Below are 22,539 nucleotides of genomic sequence, written 5' to 3' on the forward strand. Positions count from 1 at the left end.
TTTAATGGAAAATATCAATGACTTCTGCTCTGCTATTTAAAGCTAAAGAAGCATTAATTAAACAGGCCTCGACGAAATTCAATAGGTTGACACCAATATTCATCTCTGCATCCCATTAGTCTAAAATACACATTGGTTTTAGTATGGTCCTTGACTTGCTCGTAAAGCGTATTTCTACTCGCATAGATCGTTTTGGTCGGGTGGCTCAGGCCAACTTTTAAGATTCTGTTTTTCCCAATCTTATTTAGAATCAGCATAGACAGCTAGGTCTTTCCAATGACTGTCTGCAAAATAATCAGGTTGCCCTAAATGAACACATAATGCACTTTTTGAATTTAGTTTAATAATTGAGAAAATTATCCATGAAAACCTTTTATACAATAGCGAAATAATAACAGTTTGTAAAATATCTTGAGCTTGGAGAGTTTGTGATGTTGTACCAAGTGATTATCTTTCTTTGCCAACTGACAGATCCCATTCAATAGGAAATTATAGCATTTTTACTTTTAAGGTACATTATATTGATATTCTAGAAGCCATGGTGTCAATTACGGTAGGTTGAACGTCATTTACATTTAAAAAGTTAGGAATCTTCGGAATGCAATTTTAGTTGAATCACTAGTCAATGCTCAATTGTTTTCAAATAATAAGACAATAACGTAATGCGAATGTCGTCTGGCCAGAGTGCCGGAATTTTGCTAAAATATTGATAGTAATTTATTCGTGAGAAAATAATGAAGGTAGAAGATCTGCAAGTCTGACTTTCTGTATTTTTATTTTATTTATGTCCCCGATTGCTTATTTATTGGTAAGTATTTCAAAACATTCTCTTAATAATTTTAACCACCCACTATTAGTTTTTGTTCGTTTAGACTTTAATTCGAAATTTATTTCCCAATTAAAAGAAGCATTATAAGTTGGTGTGATAAGAAATCAATATTTCTATCCTGCGCTCTAAAGAATGATTTACTATGTACCTGATGGGAATTGGAAATATACGTCCAATTTTTTAATTTCCCTATCTTCAATGTATATTTTCTACCAATTTTATGTTATTGCTCTGGCTCTTTTATGGTACTAATAGTTCTTTCAATATCATTTAAGCGAAATTCGCCGTAACCATTTCTGTTTGAAGTATATATTTATTGTCCTGGCAATGCTGTGGCATAGTTTGAAATGCTAATTTAATTATTCCAGGTGATTTCGACATGACTTTTAAATTGATGCAAGGTGTAGCGCATCTGCTGCAGAAATCTTTGTTTAATCCTCTGAAAAATGGTGAGTTTTATACGTTTTGCATGTAAAGTGTGAAACATATTCCCCTAGGAATGACTACCTATCATCCATTGCCTATAATGTGTTCAGATTGCTTTCAAGTTTGTCTTTTTCATGGCTCATAATTTTTCCATTCATATGAAAGAAACGTTTATGGCTTATACCTTATTATGTATGTGCATTGTCTTAGCATAAAGCAAATTATCATCTTTCTGAAAACGTATTTAGTTTAATGTGTTCTCCGAATTTCATGCTATCGAGTAGGTTTTCATGTCCTGTAGAATATGAAATCAGAGCATTGTAATGTTGAATGCCATGGTCTCACCTGGTTAAAGCCCTTTAAATGTAGCAATTTAGGTCCTCATAGTTTTGAGCATCTGGTGAAAATCTGAACTGGAATGTGTAATGGATAAAAGATAAATAAATTTGAAAAGTGAGAAACGCAGCTATAAATACCCAAGCCTTAAGTGAATGAATATCCACTTGGGTAGGATAACCCATAGGATGTAGATTTGAAATCCACCTGGTGGGGACATTACCCTGTTATCACTGAGGCTAGCAAGTTTAGGCACTTACTTATTATTTGCTTTTGATGTAATCCAATAAGGATATGGGAGGGAAAAGTTAAATTAGCAACTTTCACATTTAAGAACTGAATTTATAGGTATTCAGGAAAAGTAGTTGATTTCCTAACATATCGCCTCCTCTGAAACATACATTCCCATTATTTTGTGAGAGCGGTTTTAAATAAAATCCAATTATCATTTGATTATCACTTATTTTTATAAATTTTTCTCCTTTTGGTTTTAATTATAGCGTCTCTATTATATTTATTCACTCATTATCACTATCGTTATTCACTTATGAATGAAATACATTAGTGGTTAGCTTATGTATTAATAAAAGATGAACTTTTTGTTCATATGCAGTATAACAAAGCTGTGCTGAATTTTTTCATTCTAAATGAATAATTATTATATAGTTCTGTTGTCATGAATAATAAGTTAAGAGACATTTTGATTCAAGTTGTCGTGTTTGCATATTACTTTGTTTGATAAATTTAATTCATCACCAACCTTCAGGAAAGAAAACTAGCAAAGGAGTAAAAACAGTAAATGTTGAAGTTGAGTGAACATGCAAACATGGTAGCTTCCTGTTCAATGAAGCTACCATGTTTGCATGTTCACTCAACTTCAACATTTACTGTTTTTACTCCTTTGCTAGTGTCCGCTATTATATCCTGCCATAAACAGGGAACATTAGGCAATAATCTCAGTCTTCTCACTGGATTTACATTAATTTAGGCATTTTTTAAACTATTCTAAGCTTATCCTCAATTTTTTCATCTACTTATGAAGTATAATTAATAGTGATAGATAATAGTATTTCTCAATATTTTAAACCAAATTAACTACCGCTAATTGTAAGTATTCATGATGCTACTCAATAGCATTAGGTATTAGCGGTATGTATACTTCAAATATTTTTTGGAAAATTTTGCCCCAATGCGAGCAAATTAAATCTTCCAGCTTGGAGAGCATTTTCAATAAAAATAGCTCTGCATTTATTTTTCCGTAGTAAATGAATATGAGCGTTATCATTATATTTCCTCAACATAGACCAATATCAAAGAAGGGCGCACCATAGCAAGTAATGCATTTTTAATATGTTATCATACAATTATTCTAATTAAATAGTATTTTAAAATTATGTTATTGGTAAAAATGTAGCTCTTTACCTTTCCTTTCCATGCATGTTTTTTTAATAATAAGATAGCAAGATTATAATTATTAGTATTCTACCTTTTAAGTTAGGTTTCAGATGGTCACAGGCTGAGCAGCAATAAAGTTCTTTGCCTCTCCAAACAAAACACAACCTGACATTTGGACTTTCAATAAGCCGCTCTTCAATTTCACATACTACCTTCCTCCTTTCATTGCATCCAAAATGCTTATCCTATTCCCACCTCTCCCTCCCTTGTCTAACGTTCACCCCTCTATCACAGTCTACAGCATCCCATCGCCAATCACAATGGAATGCATCCATCTTTCTGCCTCATTTGTATTTCACCCAACAATCCCTCCTCTTTCACCTTGCCTAACACTTCCTTGTTTGTATTTCTTTCTGTCAAAGTCACCTTTTCCATCCTTCTCCACGCCCACCAGCAAAGTTTCTTATTGAAAATAATTAGCTGACAAGGCTGTATAAGGCTATATTTCTGGAAGTATTCAGGTTTAATATCCTTTCATGTGGACTAAAAAGCAGTGCTGTGTATACTATGCAATGTAATTGTTATATAGCTTCTATCTTCCAACCTCTTGAATTCATATATTTTTGATAGCTGATAGATGCAGTTCTATTACTCCTATTTTTAATTCATGATGGTGAGACATTAGGTAATTAATAATATTAGCAATAGTCTGTTGTTATTTATTTCTTTATGTCAATGATCTTGAGTATGGGAATTTTAGGAACCCAAAATTATAAAATGTTAGCAGACTCATGGTTGTCCAGTTGGCTTCATCTGGCGACCTACCTGGGAGTCAAATTACACATCCAAAGTAACCTACACCATTATCTTTCTTAAAATGGCATAGTGGCCATTTCAATGTAGTATTTGTAAATGCTTAAAACTTGTAATTCCTAAATCTGGCGTCTATGTTAAAAAATTAACTCTTCGCCCTCTCAGAATTAAATGCATTCCAATTTAATCGGTAAGTGAAATCCATTTATTAAATTTGAGACTGAAAATTTAAAAAAAATGGGAGTCCAGTCAAGGCGAATGATTTTTACAATCTGAAATTGCTGCATTGAAATGCACATTAGCGGATGACTCCGTTAAAAGTTACTGCTGCGGTATCTCCCGCAGTTTCATTGGAACAAATTTCTGGTCAAATTCAATGGCTAGGTTTCGAGGGCAGGCTGAAAATTAGCAAGATCGGGCAAAAAGTGCATTGTAGTACAATTCTTAAGTTTCGAAACCATATGTTTATTTTTGAACCTAGTCACCGTTAAGGCTAACACATTTCTACCAACGTGTATAGGTTTTTCATTCCGTCCCTGAAAAACTCTTCCGACTTTTCTCGAATCCAAGACTTGACAGCTGCCTTCACCTCATCGTCTGAGGTGTAATAATTACCCTTGGTAGTAGTAGTAGTTTTGAGGGGAGGCGACCGACAGCTAAGGTCATTTGCGCCATGGGGATGGACAGGAAAGGATGAAGGGTGGAGAGAAACCCGGCGTCGGCATTAGCCTACTCTTTACGAAAGGCGCCAAGGGGTCCGCTGTTTAACGTCCCATCCGACGGACGGCGTAGTCACTCAAAGTGCCCGCCACAAAGCACCTCAAGTAGGGATCGAGATACCTCTGAAAAATATTCAACACCGCCGGGATTTGAACCCGCGCCCTTACTGGTGGGAAGCCAGTACGTTAGCCACCGCACCATCTCGATCCCCATAATTACCCTTGAGGGGTCTCTTGAGTTGAGGATAAAAAATAAAAATCACAAGACGCAAGATCGGGGGAATAAGGAGGATGTGGAATCGGTTCAAATTTTATGTTTTGCAGAGCCTCTCCAGTTGCGCGCGAGGTGTGTGGACGAGCATTGTCATGTTACAAGATTATTGGCGCCAGGCTGCCTTCAACACGACAAACCTCTTCCTTGGATATTCTAATATGCTTTGTTATACGCTTTTGAGTGATTTGCCGGTCATTTTTAATTAAATCTTCGACGATTTGGCGATGTATATCGTATGTGGCAGTGATCGGACGTCCACTACGTGCTTCATCAACAATCATGGCTCTTCCAGGCTCGCAACCACGAAATTTTACTACCCATCGATTTACAGTTGACCTATAAACTACATCGTCACCATACACAGCCTTTAAACCACGATTAATCTCAGTAGGAGTCACTTTTTCAGCAGTTAAAAATTCGATAACAGCATGCTGTTTAACTCGCGTGGACATATCACTAGAACACATCTCCATACTTCCGCTTCTTGAAATACACTGGATGAAAAGCAACGATCTCAAACCTACGCATGCGTGTTGAGGGGGAATGTTACTTCCACATGCCACCAGGAGTGCTTCTGAAGGTCATTTTGGTTGTGGTCTACAAGCATGGGTGTATTAGTTTTCAGCCTGCCCTCGTACATACATTTTTGCGCCATATTTCTTTGAATCAATATTTGTTATGAGGATGGTAATTGAGATGGTTTCCTGTAGCCTTCCTCATTAGCGTAGAAAAGAATAATGTAGGTCAAGCAATAGAAAGTCTTCACTAAGGTTGGAAGTATATGTTTGTTAGGGGCTGCACAAAATCTGTCTTTAAATAGGTATAATGCCTTAATGAATTGACCACTACTCAGTGATCATCCAATAAGGGTTCAATTAATTATTTTTACAAGAAACAACCTTGAAAGTGTTAAAGCGTTCATTGTGCGCGTTTTAAATTATATTTTTGTGTTCATCGATGTTTTATACATCTATCTACATCCATAGACTACCCCCCAGGCCATCGCAAGGACGTGTGGCAGGGGGTTGTTAGGTTATCAGCCATAGTTCACCTGCTCCAATCCGCAAACACATGGCACATCGTGATCCAACGAAAAGGCACGTGAAAGGGGCAAGACCGGACACCATTCATGCAAAAAATCCATCGCATACACATTACGAAATAATGCACACAGTAAATACTCCACTGACTGCAACAAGAAGACAAATATGGGAAATACATTATAAAAGGGCTGGCCCACATGCAACGCAGTCACTAATTACCAGGTGCTATAATTCTATTTATGCTTGTATATTTCGGTCTCTCTCTTTTTGTTACAATTGACTGTCCTTCCGATGTGATTTGGGGGCTGAATTATTTCTTCTAATTCGGATGCAAAATCACTTAATTCGTATTTTATGCAATTGGATCGCTTTGACTCTTCGTATATATGAAGGTTCCCCATCTCATACCTTTTAGTAAATATGTGACGTGTTCTGTTCTTTCGTACAAGTTTTTCGCTAATTTGTCGGTCAATATCTATGCCTTGTTCAATTATGTAATCAGTGTTTTTTCTTAGATGGATCCAAATTGCTCGCCGCATACCCTATGTGGGGTCTTACGAGAGAAAAACAGCATGTCTCCTTCACTTTTTCATCGATTTCATTTTCCAACTATACGTTTGACGATAGCCACCTTCCTTGGGACCTCTCTGCAAATAGGGCGTACATATGTGCTTTGTGTCGTTATGACGTTAGGAGAAGGATAATCAATTGGAGAATACACCAAATAAATTGCAAAGCGAACCTTAATAGAAATGTTGTACCCAGTAAAAGATACAATTAAGTATTTGTAGGAAATGTACTCGTACAGCGATTGACTGCATTAAGGGGTTTGGGCAGAAAAATGAAAAGCTAGAACTTTAAATTTTTTGCTGTTGAATTGGCCGATTCTTGTGATAAAACTACGGAGAAAATTGGAAATTCCCGCGAGTGAATTCATTGTATTTCGTATTGTATTTTCTTACACACGTTGCGTCTGCAGTATTTGGAAATTTCGAGCTGAGAGAAAATTGCCGCAGTAGATCTCCTGTTCAGCGCCTTGAGTGTGCGTGTGTGTGTGTGTGGTTCAGAGAAAAACCATATGGAGCGGGCACGTCGTTTACTACTTCCGCACGGTACCCTGAAAGCAATTGCTAAGGTGTGGGGCAGGAGACAATTCAACACCTGGAATTGCAGCATCAAGATGCAATTTTGCCTAATTAATAGGAAATAAAACTGTTTCTTGCGTGAATTGGTGGAAAATCTTAATATTGAAATTGAAAAATAAATAATTTGACTTTTCCACATGGAAAATTTATTTACGACCCAGGTTTCGTTATAGTATAACATCTTCAGGTTATCAGTCAGTCAGTATAGCATCATTTACCTGTCAGTCGGTGTTACATCTTCTAGTCAGACCTGAAGATGTTATACTATAACGTAACCTGGGTTGTAATTAAATTTTCTATGTGGAAAAGTCAATTTACTTATTTTTCAATTTCAATAATTAATAGTAACCAAAAAAATCCGTAAAATATGTCAAAAATGGAAAGATAAGTCATTTACACTTCGGTATATGAGTACGAAATACTACTGCTCTACGCATGGGAGACGACCTGCTAGTAACAAGAAGGGAAATGAATTAGAAGTCAGAGAAAATTAGGACAACATAATAAGTTACTTAGAATTTCCAAAATACTCTTTTCCACTTAGCGTGGTCGTTTGTCGGATCCCTTATTGATCGCGGGTAAAATGACATCCTAGATTCTGTTGGTTCTACACTTGATCTTTCTAATCTTATAGTCATAATCTCCCCTAACGCAATACGATGGGGTAAATTAGACTTTCTTTATCATCGCTAAAGAGACCTTTCACAATTTACGTCAGAGATTTAATCTGCAATTTGACCTTCGCACCGTTAGTGATTCGCAGTTCCTGCAATAATAACATTTATACAAATCTCGTTCCCATACGCTGAAGGCGATCTAATTCCGCATTCAAGACGCCTCATTGAAGCGAGCCTATTTACTACTAGCACCATATTCTAAATGATGCCCAACCTGCGAAATATAGCGTTGCTTCTTGACCTTGTGGTCATATTTCTCTTTTTATCCGTTTATATTTCCCCCAGAGTGGTCTTAAGGTTAACGCCTAGTATTTTTTAATTGGGCCTGCACATTCAATTTCGGCATTTCCGATGTGGTAGGCGTTCGGGTGAGAATTACTCGTATTCCATACCTGCCTACTTTCTCAAGTTTTATTCTATTTGCGAATTGTTTAATTCTAATGGCGTTTTATTTATATAACTATGAATTGGGTGGGTTGTGTCAGCGATAAGTCTGGCATTTTTATCTCTTTATTCCTGAGATCAATGAATTTTGCTAACCGCTTCTTATTTCAGAATGGAAAATGATATTATGAAAAGATGAAATGATTTCTTGTCGTGCGAGTCTCCCGATGACCTAACCTGAACTACTCGGGTTCTCTGTCACGTAAAACTAACACGTGTTGTAACTTCTTTCTCCCTGTGGTCAACCAGTGCGTTTATTACATATAATAAATGATTTTTCTAGTCTCTTTTTCCTCGAAACTACAATGAGGTTTGCACGGGAATAATTGTTAGCCTCGCCTATGGCACTATTTTTCCCGCCAATCGGTGGAATTTCTCCATTTAAGGACCACAGAAACACAGCAGTTCCACATTATTAACGTTTCCTGATTACCATGGTTTCGCCTCGGTGTGACATCATCAACTATTATCTGTTTTCCATATAATGTTAAAATTAATACCATGTATTAATATATTCCCCTTGTGCTCCATGTGTATATTTTCAAACGTATACTCTAAGACCATATTTTGGTTAGTCGAGCAGAAAGCGTTTCGTGCCGATTAAGCCGTCGCAGAGGGAAACAATTTAGCTCCCCCGTGTGGAATGTTTCACTCTCAAACTTTTCGAACATTTATCACCTTCCCTCATATGCTCCCTTACATTTTGGCCGTAGTCCCGTTGCAGAAACCCTTGGCTCAGGAGGGGAACACCATGGGGGTGCACAGAAATGGTGGGCGTCATTCACGTCTAATTCCTATAATCCTGAGTGAGTGCCCTGCGATCGAGAGATCCCTATCGCTCGCCAAAATCCTATCCCTCCATCCTGCCCATCTATGAGAGTAATTCGATTTTCCGAGAAGTCCTAAATTGTGCTTCCAAAGGTGACCCTTTCAGGTAAGGTCTCACGGGATGAAGTCCGAAGGAAAACCCTTTTGTTTCGAGAGGGTTTTCTGGCCCTCTCTCTCTCTCTCTCCCTACCCACCACCCCTAAAACCTTTTCGAACGGGGAGATGAGGTCGTCGTCCTCGGAGAAGTCCACGGTCACCGTGACTCCCGCCACACCGCAGATATGCTATACCGCAGCCTTCCCTTAAGGGTCGAACCCCGTCCGAGAACAAAAGGTCTTAAAGCACGCAATGATGAGTCCCACCGTTCTCCTGTTTGAGGGTGCCGCGCTGTGACGACTCTCCCGTCAGCCTTTTACTCGGATTACGCCCTCTACCCTATCCCGCCACGCCTTGTCCCTCCTTGTTTCCTTCCCACCCTGAAAGGATAAAATAAGTGAGGAATATCCAGAAGGGGGCATTGCCCTTCGCGAAAAGAGAAAAGCAAGGATTTGCCGTTTAAGTATGGTGGTGTTAAAAGTACCGTTATAAAGTGTTAGCTCAGCATTCCTCATTGCCTCAATTTCACTAGTTCCCCTCTTACTTGTATTAAAACCTAATTGACGTTGAAGTGGAAGTTGGTCCTTTTGTGTGATTTCTTCGCCAGTTTTTCAGTATGTTTAAATTTGACTTTCGCAGCTGCGGGAGTATAATTTTACAAACGGTGGATTCCCTCAGATAGCGGGGAATGGGAACCGGCACGTGCAGGCGTTGTGGTAGGTCAGTCAGTCTAACCAACTAAGTTCTTAATTGCACCACATCTACATAATAACCAGCAAGCCGCCACAAGGGCGTGTGGCGGGGGGGTGTTAGGTCACCCCCTGTAAAAGGGAACAAAACCACATGCACAATCAACACATCCATGCAAACCTATACCCAAAGTGGCGTATACATTCATGCAAAAATCCTTTCAACTTACACGCATGCAAATAAATATATTATCTTCTAACAAACAATTCCACCTTAGGATGCAGTAGGAAATTTATCCAATAACGTGCAAGCTGGATTTTGAAAAGTAAGATGGCGTAATTGCGCTACCACACACTTCACAGTTAGGTATTCACAAATGAAGTACACAGCAAGTTACACTTCCAATTTCGGAAAATCCGATCGCATTGGATAATCTGAAAGGAGTAGTGACTTGTTTGAAAAATTATTTTTGCAGAATTTTCGTAAAAAGTTAATAATGATTGAACTACTCCGCCAGTTTACCTATATTTTTATTTTTAGTACAGAGTTGAATTATTCTTGTTTTGGAAAATAAATTGAATACTTTATGTAAATAGGTAACTTTGTGGCACTCACAGAATTACTCCTACTGATAATGGTTACTACTTATGAAGGTTTTACGGAGTGCGTACCAAGTCTAAAGTCTCATCATAATTTTCTGACAAATAACGTGTACCAGAACTTAAAAACTTCAATTAATTCCTGGCATTATCTCCCTGTTACTGTTCGCTTTTTTATTTTATTTATTTATGCCCTGCAATTTATTTATGCACCGCCAGGGTGTGTGGCAGGGGATGAATACACTGTGTGCGGGTGTTATCTATTTTATTTTGTGTTCTGTTGTGCCGTCCAAATGTTATATATCGTATGTATATTTTATAAATTCGTTAGCGATTATTCCGATTCTTGGCAATCAGTAAATCTTTAAGCTTGATGTTTAAACCCATGTTACTCTTAAATCATGCCTTATCTATATGGAATTAATAATGTTTCTGTGAATAATTTGTTCGTGCGTGTGGTGTGGTATGTCCCTGAGAATCAAGTATCGATCCGAGTCCCTCCTACATTGATTCAAAAAAGGCGAGGAGAACTGAAAATCAATATTAATCTTTCACTCCCGATTATTTTCATTGGAGCAAAGATAAGATTCCTTTAAATTTTCCACGAAATTGATAATCATGTCAATGGTGTGTGTCCTTGGCCTGTCCTTTATAGTAGCCTAGTTCATTATACGACATGAAATAATGTAATTGATTATGAAATAAATGAAGATCACTCGTATAATTCATTGGAGAGCCTTAGAGCTGTTCCTTACTCAAACTTGCGAAAAATTTAATTCGATGTGAGCAATCTTATGTTAGTTTAAGGATCTCATTCCCCATGGGAAGTTTGGGAAGAGCGACGGCCGTTGAATGTGGGTAGATAGAAACTCCTTAAGGAAGATTGATAAGGATATTTAATTTTCGTAAATTGATCACAAATTTATATCATAACATAAGCTCCTTAATTCAACCAATTACGCAGCCGATTAGAATTTAATGATTACCTGATGGAATCGTGTTTACAAGTCATATTTACTCCTGATAGACATTGCCTCCATTTTGCAACTATTGTCGGAACTTTTGTTGACATTTGAATCCTCACCAATAACTACATCTACATAATACCCTCCAAGCCACGGGGAAGGTATACGGCATGGGGTGTATCCACAACAGGTATGCACGACACCCGTATAGACAAAGTCACGCACCATTCGTGAGGCATAATAACAGGGAAAATATGTCAACATCCTATTAAATGGTAAACACTTGTCATTCTTAAGAAAAATCCACGTAGTACCACCAGCACATGTGGATAAATCTTGCGACAAGAGAGGTATGTTTGTTGTTAAGTATAGCCTCGACTACTTTAAGGATGTTCACGCGTACATGCGTATGCATCGACGTACAACCAAACTGAACCAACTTACATACTCGGAGGTGTTCGGATAAGCGTCGCGGATGAAGTAAAATACTTGGGAGGGTCACCATTGCATCGGATCTTTCTTAACATATACGCACGATTTGTGGAGGGGCGATAAAAAAGCTGGCATTCGTCAAACGTATGGTCGGAAGGTGTAGCGACGAAAAAGTGAAGGAAACGTGCTATTTATCTTAATTAAGGCCTCACCCTGAGGATACGGCGAGCGTTTAGGATCCATTTAAAAAAACGTTAATTACAGAATCGAATAGGGTTCAGAGAAAGGCCGCTAGGCTCGAGATAAACCCGTACCAAAGGATACAAAGTGTCACGCATTTAATAAAGAATCTGGGGTGGGAGCATTTAGATATGCGAAGACTCGGGGCTAGTTCAACATATTACATACATATAAAGCGTTTGGTTTTGCATCCGACATTGGAGAAATGATTAGGCCCCGTAATTACATTGGCAGGGTCAACAATTGTCACAAAATTAGAGAGTTAGACTGTCGAACTGATATATTCAAGTATTCGTTTTTCCCGCGCACTATTTGTGACAACAATAAAAAAGAGAACATCTAAGAAAATAATAGTTACGCGCTGTCGAAAATAGGGGTATGCAAGATTAAATTTCCACAAAATACTCTCAAAGTATGGCGTCCTTACACCCCCCGCCGTGCGCCCTTGTGCCAAGTGGGGTGTAGGCGAATGTATACTCGTATGAAGTCAATTGTGTTTGTGAATTGTCCGTCCGGAATGTGTGGAATACTAACCGGTAATAAGTGTCTGAATTGCATGTGTGCCTGCCCTCTTTTAATGTTTTTTTGACCTTTTTGTGTAGCCATAGGTATAGCTGCTAACCATCTAATACTCGTAATTAGTATATGTAGGCATGTTGCAAGATTGGTGTTCGGTCGTCCCCTTTCCACACGGTTTTTGTGCATCGCGGAGTGTCAGAGGAAATAGAGGGAGTATATGTAGAATAGGTAGTACCTACCACCCCCTGCCACACGTCCTTGCAACGGCTTTTGGGGTATTGTATAGATGCAGGTACGCAAACTGATGCAAACATTCATTTTCATACCCTTAAATACGTATGCATATACGTACCTACCTATGTTTATATGCGTAATGATGAATCTATTTATCCCTATTTACTGTGAGCAGTTGTTGTTACGATCACTATCTCTAAGCAATACCCAACAAGCCGCCACAAGGGTTTGTGGCAGGGGGGTTTGGTCACCACCCGTAAAACAGTAAAACTACATGCAAAACTGAGAAATCCTTGCCAATTCACACTCACAGATATGTTTTTATTCATGCAGAACCCATTTTAACTTACACACATGCAAATACGAGTACATAATTGTATACTAGCAACCGACATAAACATGCACCTGCAAATATACCTTATGTCTATTCAGCGTTTAATCTTGTCCTCACTGGTTAATCGAATGTCTTTGCTATTTCTGTTATGACTTTGTTTTCTTAATTATATGATTCCTGTTTGTCCGAGGAAAGAATGAATATTTGTATGTCTGTATGGAGTCTTATCTCCCTTGTCTTATCTCTGTGGTCTGACGTACCAGAATAATGTGGGGCCATGATAATTCCTTTTATATTATCTATATTTTTATATTTATATAAATCTATCGGTCCTGCGCTTGATCTATCTAATCTTACTGTCACGATTTCTCGTACCGCAGTTTGATGGGGTTAATTATGCAATTTCGGCATCACTGCTTAAGAGACGTCCTTCCAATTTATGCAAGAGATTTAATCTGTAGTTTAACCTTCGCCCCGTGGTTCCAACGCAGTTACGCTGATAATTTCGATGCGCAACATAGTTTATCATAGTAACGTTTCGCGAATTTAGCTCCTCTACACTTTCACGCGATCTAACTCGGCCGTCAATCACTGTTAAAGTATATGAATCATAATCTCCGTCAAGTAATGTTAGCGTGATGTATTTAATGTAAGTTTTCTTCATTAACAATGCTCTTGGCCATAAAAATGATTTTCTTTAAAGGAGGGTTGTGCAGGATATGTTGGTATCTCCAGTAAATTCTCCGGCTCAACTTCAAAGAAAGGCGAGGTCAAATTAGTGAAAGAAATGTTCTTATGTGAAATCAGTCCTTTTGTTTATCTTCCGCGATTTGTTTTTATAAGTAAGTGTGGTACTCTTCTCGGGGATTTAACATTTAGTAGCATTGAAACTAAGGATTGTTAAAACTGCGTGTATAATTCAACGAGTATTGTTTTTCTATTGTTATGTCATTAATTTGATTTGACCGATGTTTTCATTGGTAAAATTCAATTAATGAATTTGGTAGTTAGTGACTTAGTTTTCTTCATATTATTATGTGAATTATAAGTAAAAATAAGCGTGTTTTGAACAACATGTTGAATATTAGTATTGCCAGCCATTATCCAACATCTACTGGTAGTTGATTGTACATTATGCGTTTAGTTTCTATGCCGGTAGGACCGCTTCGTAATAGTCCTGTAACATTGTGCATTTCATAAATTGTTGAAATATATTAGTTAAATTTTATTCAAATGAATATGCTTTGAGCCTTTTTTGTCCCCTTACGCTAATGCAGGATTTATTATGTTATACAATTGTCTTAGCGCCTAAATAAATCTGAGCCTACTTTGGAGGAAAATAATTCGATATCGTTTTGTTTTTTAAAATGAGATTGAACTCCATTTGATTTTAAGTTTCATTAAATTGCAAATGATCAAGAATCTGATTCTGATGATGACGGCCGTGCCGTCGAAACGTCAAAACATGTGAGTGTCCTTTGTTTGTGTTTCTGTGTTTTTAAAATCTATATATATATATATATATATATATATATATATATATATATATATATATATATATATATATATATATATATAATATTATATTTGTGTGTGTGTACGAGGGTGGTCCCAGAAGTACCCGACCCAACAAAGAAAACCAAAATTTTGTAAAATAATTTATTTATTTTTTAACACAATCTACTTTTAGCTCTATACACTTTTCCTAGCGATGTCCAATAAGTTCGATAGCCTTTTTATAATAAGAACTGTCTTGCTCCTCAAAATAGCCATTAACTGCCGGCATCACTTCTTCACGGTTGGATAATCTTTGACCACCGAGCCATTTTTTCAAGGTTGCTAACAGAAAATAATCCGAGGGGGCTAAATCTGGCGAATAGGGTGCACGAGGTAGCAATTCAAGCTTTAATTCATGAATTTTGGCCATTCCAATAACGGATTTGGGAGCTAGTGCATTGTCTTGAAGAAACAACAATTTCTTCTTAGACAAATGCGGCCGCTTTTATTTGATTTCTTCGTTCAAACGTTGCAATAAGTTCGCGTAATACTCGTCGTTGATATTTTTTCCTTTTTCAAGATGGTCAATGGAAATTTTCCCACGCACATCCCAAAAAACCGACGCCATGACCTTGCCTGCAGATGAAACGGTCTTCGCCTTCTTTGGAGCCGGTTCTTCCTTCTGAATCCATTGTTTTGATGGTTCTTTTGTCTCGAGTGTGAAGTAACGGACCCGTGTTTCGTCCATGGTTATGAAACGGCGCAAAAACTCTGCTTTAATGCTGTGAAACTTGGCCAAACACTCAATTGAAACATCTTCACGACACTGGTTTTGCTCGACTTTGAGCAAAGGCGGCACCCATCTTGCACACAGCTTTCTCATGTCCAAATTTCCAGTTAATATGCGATGAACCGCACTTTTTGACACGCATACTATGTCTGCTAGCTCGTGCACTGTCAGTCGACTATCATCCAGTATCATTTTGTGGATTTTCTTGACCGTTTCTGGAGTCGTCACCTCATTTGGTCGACCAATGCGATGCTAGTCTTGACAGCTCGTACGGCCTCGTTAAAACTCTGCTATCCAATATTTTACTGATGTTAACGAAGGGGCAGACTCACCCAGAATAGAATCCAGTTCAGCTTTTATATTGGTTGGGCTGAGGCTTTTCAAATACATCTACATCTACTTAATACCCCGCAAGCCGCCGCAAGGGCGTGTGGCGGGGGGTGTTAGGACACCACCCGTAATTTAGAAAAGAAGAAAAACCGCATGCAAGAACCACAAATTCATACATCCACAAAAAAAACATGGCATACATTCATGCAAGAGCACTTGCACCCCACACACATGCAAACACTAAAACTACATCTTACATACACCTGCACCTGAAATTGTTCATAACAGCTTCGCAGTGTTTAACTTTGCTCCGACTTGTGACAAGTGACTTCGGTTTCTTACTTTTATGGTTTCTGATTGTTCGGGGAAAGAATGAGTATTTGTATCTATCTGTACTGGAATCTATCTCTAAATAAAAATAAATATATCTATCTATCTATATAAAAGTATTGTATCACATAACAATGACCAATTATCTCCATTTTTACAAATTCACTGAAAAAGTTCATTGTTGACGGCTGCCAAACAAATACTAAACAACGTGGCGTCTTCAAACTTGAAACATATGCTTTATAGATTGCATACTTTATGATACAGTGATGTTTTTTAAACAACTACCGCCATCCCAAGGTCAAGCAGGGTACTTATGGGATCACCAACGTGTACATACGAGTATATATATATTTAAACTGCTCGTAAAAAATATCTCGCTCCGAGAGCTCCCCTCAGTGATCGTGAAAGGCAAAAATGTTTTATTCCATCCGTTAACGAGCGAATCGGCGTTTATTTGTCTCTGCGCCCGTAAAGCTGAGACCGGCTTCTCGTCCCTCGCTGTTGCCCCGGTTTCGAAACCTCTTCGGTCACTTACGAGTGCCAACGCAACAATGTACCTGCGCTGTTTTAAAGACTTAAGAAATCTGCTCCCATCCAAGGACTGTCTCCTGCTGATGTGGCGAAGACATCTTGGCAGGGGAGCCAAGGATATCTTTGGCATTTTCCCATCCGAATATTCATCGTTGAATGCCTATCCATGAATTTATACGTAAACATAAATATATTTTTGCACGTACATGTAAACACGAATGGACTTACACACGTGCATGCCATTCTACACCATGTAACATTGAGTGTGCTCGAGTAAAGCACAATCTTTTTGAATATTGCTCCTTATATTAAAATGTAGGGTGGCTTAAGGTTCGATTTTGAAATGACTTTTGAGGGAGAAACGAGTACTTATGGGTTTGAGATTAATTTCTACGTTGTTACAAGTTACAGGGTGCGTTCCAAAAATAATGCAATTTTAAAAATAATTTATTGAACAGTTTTTCACGAATACTTAGTAGTGTCCTTGGGTCTGTAACTAATGTATTTTCTACCTTTAGCGAAATGGTACAACGATCATGTATATATGTATCTATTCATATCATCTTGTACAACGATCTTGGTTCGGCTATTCGTCGCAGATATCCTCATCAGTGGTGAGATAATTTGTTGATAAATGGCGTCGTAATGGGAAACAGAAGAGAATCGTAGGAGGGAAATTGCCTCCCCGCTCCCTATCCCATTCACGCTTACGCGTAGACCCCGAAATGACGTCGTTGATGGAACAGCACTCTCCCCTCGTCCCGGGGTTTCATGCCGTTAGGGAATGCTCTGCCTTTCAAAGGATACTCCGAGTCCTGGGGCGTGTGTAGCTCACATTGGAAAAGTGGACTCGTCTCGAGTGTGATTTGCAGCGAGAGGTTGGTTAGGTTGTCTATTGGCCTAGTTATTATCGGTGATAATGGAGACCCACTAGGTTAGGCCTTGGGGGCTCTTGGTTAGTACTTAGTATTACTAAATATTAGTAATAGGAGCCCGTCTTTTCTCCAAGAGAAATTACGAACCCTTACCCGGAAGCTCAGTTTCTAACTACGGTCAAACCACAAAATGACCTTGATTGTCGGGGCACCCTAAGTATTACTAACGCTCAAAATACTATGAAAATGAATTGTCAGCTTTACGCAGCATATATTTTATTAGTAGTGAATTGTTTCACTCAAATATTATACGTCTGGCATGATAAAAGTGATCGCCATTGCTTTACAATACGTGAGTTTTGTATATTTTACTGGCTTAATAATTTTATTGACCATAGCCGTGCTCGAAGTCGCTATCGACGCCGAAATGGGCGTCAATTGCAACTTTGATCGAAATTGGTCATCCAGAGTTTTACGTATGCATCACCCGCACGTACTTCTTTGACTTTTGCAAGGGATTGGCCGTTCCCCGCAATCGATCGTTCAATCACTTGAAATTTTCTCAACCTTGTCGTTTCAGCCTCGGTTGGAAAGCTCATTGGCCTTGGCATTCATATCATAAAGCTTGGGGTTCATGATCTGCGCGTCGATTCCTTTTTTACTAAATCGCAGGGCACGTATGTTTCTTTACCTGCTGCATTTCGTATGTTTTGCGACTACCTCAAATTATATGAATTAATACTTGATCAGTTATTTTATCGTTTTTAAGTTTTGTTGCTAAGCGGGTTGCAAATACATTATTTTAATCTTTCATCAATCGAAATCTTTACTACGTTCTTAGCAGAATAAGTATTTTATTGTTTCTTTTTACGAAGGCATAAAATGACATCAGCACGACAGTATTTTATTTTGATTACACTCGCATATTTTGTTATAAAAACAATTATTGGCTCACTCGGAATAGTGGAAAGAGTCGCACGTTTCTTCTATAGTGATTAATTCTCAAACATTTTGCTAAGCAAGGTCATTTAATGATAGCTTTTATAACTGGTTTTGAGTGGAAGCTCTTGTGAGAATACTCTTTGTGTTTTGAAGTACGATATTATATGGGAATATACGATAACAATTTTGCTATTTTCCAGCCTACGGTGATGATCCCATTCTGATGTTGCCCATGGCGCACCGCGTAAACGACCTTGATTCGCAAGCATTGTTAACTCTGCCCTATTTTGTCCTTCGCGGTTAGCGCTGTTTGTCAAATGCAGTGTTGGGCATCCTTCTTAAATCAGGACGCGAGTGGTCGCTGGTCTCTGGCGGCTGGCTCATTGCACTATTGCAGGTCGAGGAAAACAAGTCTCGCGACAAGGCACCGGAGAGGACGTGATGCCGGACGTCAGCCTCGGTGGGAAGATGGTTGAGCGGTAGGGTAGCTAGGTGTGCAAAACAGAGATAAGGTCTTGGAGTTGCGCCCTGGGTCTCGTATTTTACAATTACCCTTGTCTCCTCCCCCCCCCCCCATTTCCCCCCCAACCGCTACCCTCTTCCCCCACACCCTCGAAGTTGGGCCCCCGAATCTCCGAACTGATATCCGTGACCTCTTGAAATCCGTGAGACTGCCCCCGGTATTCGCCCGTCCTCCTTCGCCTTCTGGGCTTGTTGGGGCGACTCGAGTCGCGATCTTTTGTTTTTGTTTGTTTGGTTCGCCGATCGTTTTGAGGATCTCGCAATCCATCGGGTCACGGCCGTACATGCTCTATTTTGGAAAACTTCGGTGTCCCTCCCTCTTCACCCTCATCCTCCCCGCCCCACCCTCCCTTCCGAACCGCGGCGTTACTTCTCCTCTCGCCCGACGTCGGGAATTATTCATCCAGCCGTTAGTCAAACGCGGGAGGAGTCGGCTGGGGTTATCAGTGATGTGATGTAATGCGCGGTTTGGACGTAAAATAATGATCACTCTAAAGTGTTGAGAGGAAGGGGGAGAGAGAATGTGGATCTCCTTACATTGCTGCAAAATTGCCGCGCATTGTTGCGATACTTGGCAATTAGAATTAAACTTAAACGAGTGCGTAGGGATGAATTTTTGGAAAAAGAGCTATCACATCCAGAACGCCTATTGTATTGGGAACACCGAAATCGAATGTGTAGACTCAATTAAATACCTAGGCGTCACCCTCACTCACAATCTCTCCTGGGTGAAACACACACGGGGAATATGGGGACAAGATAACGGAAAATTAGGTTTTATTAGAAGAGTACTTGGTAAATTTGTTGAAAGGTGAAAGAGAAATGTTTTCTTTCGCCGGTTAGGCTTCATTTAGAATATGCTGCTAGTATATGGGACTCTAACGAAGTCGGATTGATTGCCAAATTGGATCGCGTGCTGCGTAGAGGAGCTGGAGTTGTAAAACGTTGTTATGATAAACTGAGTAGATTATGCAAAATATTAAAAGAGCTTGGCTGGGATTCACTAAACGGAGCGAAGGTTAAATTACAGATTGATACTCCTCCATAAATTGGAAGGAGGTCTCTTTAGCAGTGACGTTGAAAATGTATTATTACCCCCATCGTACTACGGTAGGAGAGATTATGTCAATAAAATTAGAGAAATTAAGTGTAGAACAGATAGTTTTAAGATACCGTTTTTACCACGAACAATAGCATTGTCGATCAGGATAACATTTTCCGACCGCCGTAGGGTCATGTTCGGGTCAAAATTAGTTTGATGTATATTCTCCCCCTGCCCATACACCCTAGCGGTGGCTAGCAGGTTGATAGAAAATCCAAATGGACTGAAATTGAAAAAATCTGGCCAAAAGAAGTCCAATAGTGTTTTTCAAGGCTGAAATGTGACTCATCAAATGGCGACTTTCAATTTTTTATGCAGTCTAGTACCTACCGCATGTCCCTTAATCCATTCCTTCCCAATTGGAAAGCAGGGGCTCATGTTGACTGAATTCTTAAAGAAATCCAGCGTCACAATTTAATCCGTGAGAATGTTGAAATTTAGGTTTGTGTGAAAATAAAACGTCCTTTGGCGAACGTCCGAAAAAATCCTTTGAATAAAACGGGTGTAATAAAAATCATCGCCGATGGAGATAAATCATAAGATTGGGTTAGCACCCCTTCGCACTCAGTACCAACATCGTCATTTCTGCTTATTTCTCTGCTTTAGCGTATTTCATTTCAAGTATCTCAACTTGGATTCTCCTCAGCGATTTCTTCCATTTACTTTTCCTTCAACGACTTCCTTCGTTGCATTTCCTAAAGTATCCGCTAAGGTTAGCTCTTCAGAGTTTCCATAAGAATTCTTTCTTTTTCCGTTATCAAATAAACCTTCTTGTTAGTTATTCAATGCAATACAATGTGACCTCCATCATACTTCTGAAGCACCCTAACCTTTATTCTCTTTTCTGCTGATGTTTTTGTCCGTGTTCCACTGCCATAGAAAAGCATGCATGTTTTATTTAAGAGTGTTTCCTTACTTTTAAGGCTTGTGTTGGTAGCTTAAGGACATTTTTCTGGTGGCAAAACAGTGTCTTTTCATGGGCTCTTCTACTCATTATTTCCTTCTTTTCATCCTTACTGATTTTCTTTTACAATAACAAAACTCTGTCCCTTCTTCTAGCGTTTCATTCTTTATTTAAGTGTTTGCATGCGTTCTGCTCTTATGTCGGAGACCATAATTTATATTTTGTTTTTCTTGGCCGATGCCTTGACGTGCGTCTTGTGTCTAGCGAAATTGACTCATCGAAACTCGAACATGACGATTTGACTTAAACGGTGGAGAAGTTAAACTTAGATTGGTTGAGAAATGGGAAGAAGAAATCCTGTGTGTTAATGAATTAATGCGCAAGAGTGTGATGCTGGAATTGATGTCAATGTGGGTATATGTTGACGATGGTGTATGTGGTAGACATGGGGTCCACTTAGGTGCGCTGAATGAGGAAGCCAACATACGACGCGGACTAAAGCCCCGCCCACTAGCAGCGATAGTTGCCTGAAACCCAATGAGAAGTCTCTGCTTGGCGGATCGTCGAGCTGTGCGTATGGTGCCAGTTATGTTATTATCTTTTGTCCTTGTTTTTACTGTTTGTCGAAAATGGAAATTGACGAAACCACTTTCCAAGTGGATTAAGCATTTAAAAGATGGCCGACAAGACGCCACGGATGATGCAAGGCCGGGACGACCTTCAACCACCTGTGTAGACGACAACATTGATCGTGTGCGGTCCCTTGCCCTTACCGATCGTCGAAAAACTGTCCGAATGATAGCTGATTAACTGAATTTTGGAAAATCAACAGTGCACACTACTTTCACCGAACATGATGGATGGATGCTTCACCATGACAATGCATCTGCACATTCAACATTGATTGTTCGCCAGTTTCTGGCAAAAATCACCATCCTTGATCATCCTCCTTATTCGCCAGATATCGCCCCCTGCGACTTTTTCATATTCCCCCAAAATGCAAAAATGTGATGAGGGGACATCACTGGGAAGATGTGGACACAAGAAAGGAAGAAACGACGAGAAAACTAAAAAGCCTAACTGTCAAGGACTTCCAAGGGTGCTTTAAACAGTGTAAAAGAAGATGGAATAAGTGTATAGCAACGAATTGGGAGTACTTTGAAGGGGACAAAGTCGATGTAGACTAAATTTTACAAATCAAAGGTTTTATGGCCTCAGTTCGTGTATTTATTGGACAGTCCTCGTATATGCAAGGAACATTTTCCGCGAAAGCCACTGTCTGCTACACTTATTTGAGTTCGAGTGAAATATTCGAAGAATTGCTTGTGGTTGTGATACGATTGTAGATCGAAATAATGAAAGCACGTGTGAATTTATATGTTGATGGTCGGTCGCGAGGCGAAATTTCAAATTCCAGGCTACGAGAAAATAATGTGGCCTTTGGAATGTGACTAGCATTTTTCGATTTTTAAGCGATATCCTGCTGTAATCCCCCCTAGCCCTCTACCCCATTCATTAACCTTGACTTGTTATCATAGTTATAAGAATTGTTGTTGGAAATTATTTTAATAATTCGCTGATTAATATCCTGTGTTGAATTCAATTTAATCTCGGGTGAATAACATCGCTGTTGACGAGTCGCGAGTCATCGATGGAATTCATGAGCGTAGGCATA

At 39.0% G+C, this 22,539-nt stretch overlaps 1 protein-coding gene across 1 annotated transcript in view; it reads left to right on the top strand.

The window, feature by feature from the left end:
* The first annotated feature begins 655 nt into the window (after positions 1-655).
* The window catches only part of tko (technical knockout), a 29,367-nt gene continuing 7,483 nt past the window's right edge, over positions 656-22,539 (top strand). The window contains exons 1-2 of the mRNA XM_071599020.1: positions 656-808; positions 1,198-1,278. Coding sequence (XP_071455121.1) covers positions 1,209-1,278 — 70 coding nt within the window. The 5' untranslated portion in view covers positions 656-808; positions 1,198-1,208. The remainder of the gene's footprint in view (positions 809-1,197; positions 1,279-22,539) is intronic.

Source organism: Hetaerina americana, unplaced genomic scaffold (assembly GCF_022747635.1).
Source record: "Hetaerina americana unplaced genomic scaffold, ioHetAmer1.1.p SCAF_100, whole genome shotgun sequence".
Lineage (NCBI taxonomy): Eukaryota > Metazoa > Arthropoda > Insecta > Odonata > Calopterygidae > Hetaerina > Hetaerina americana.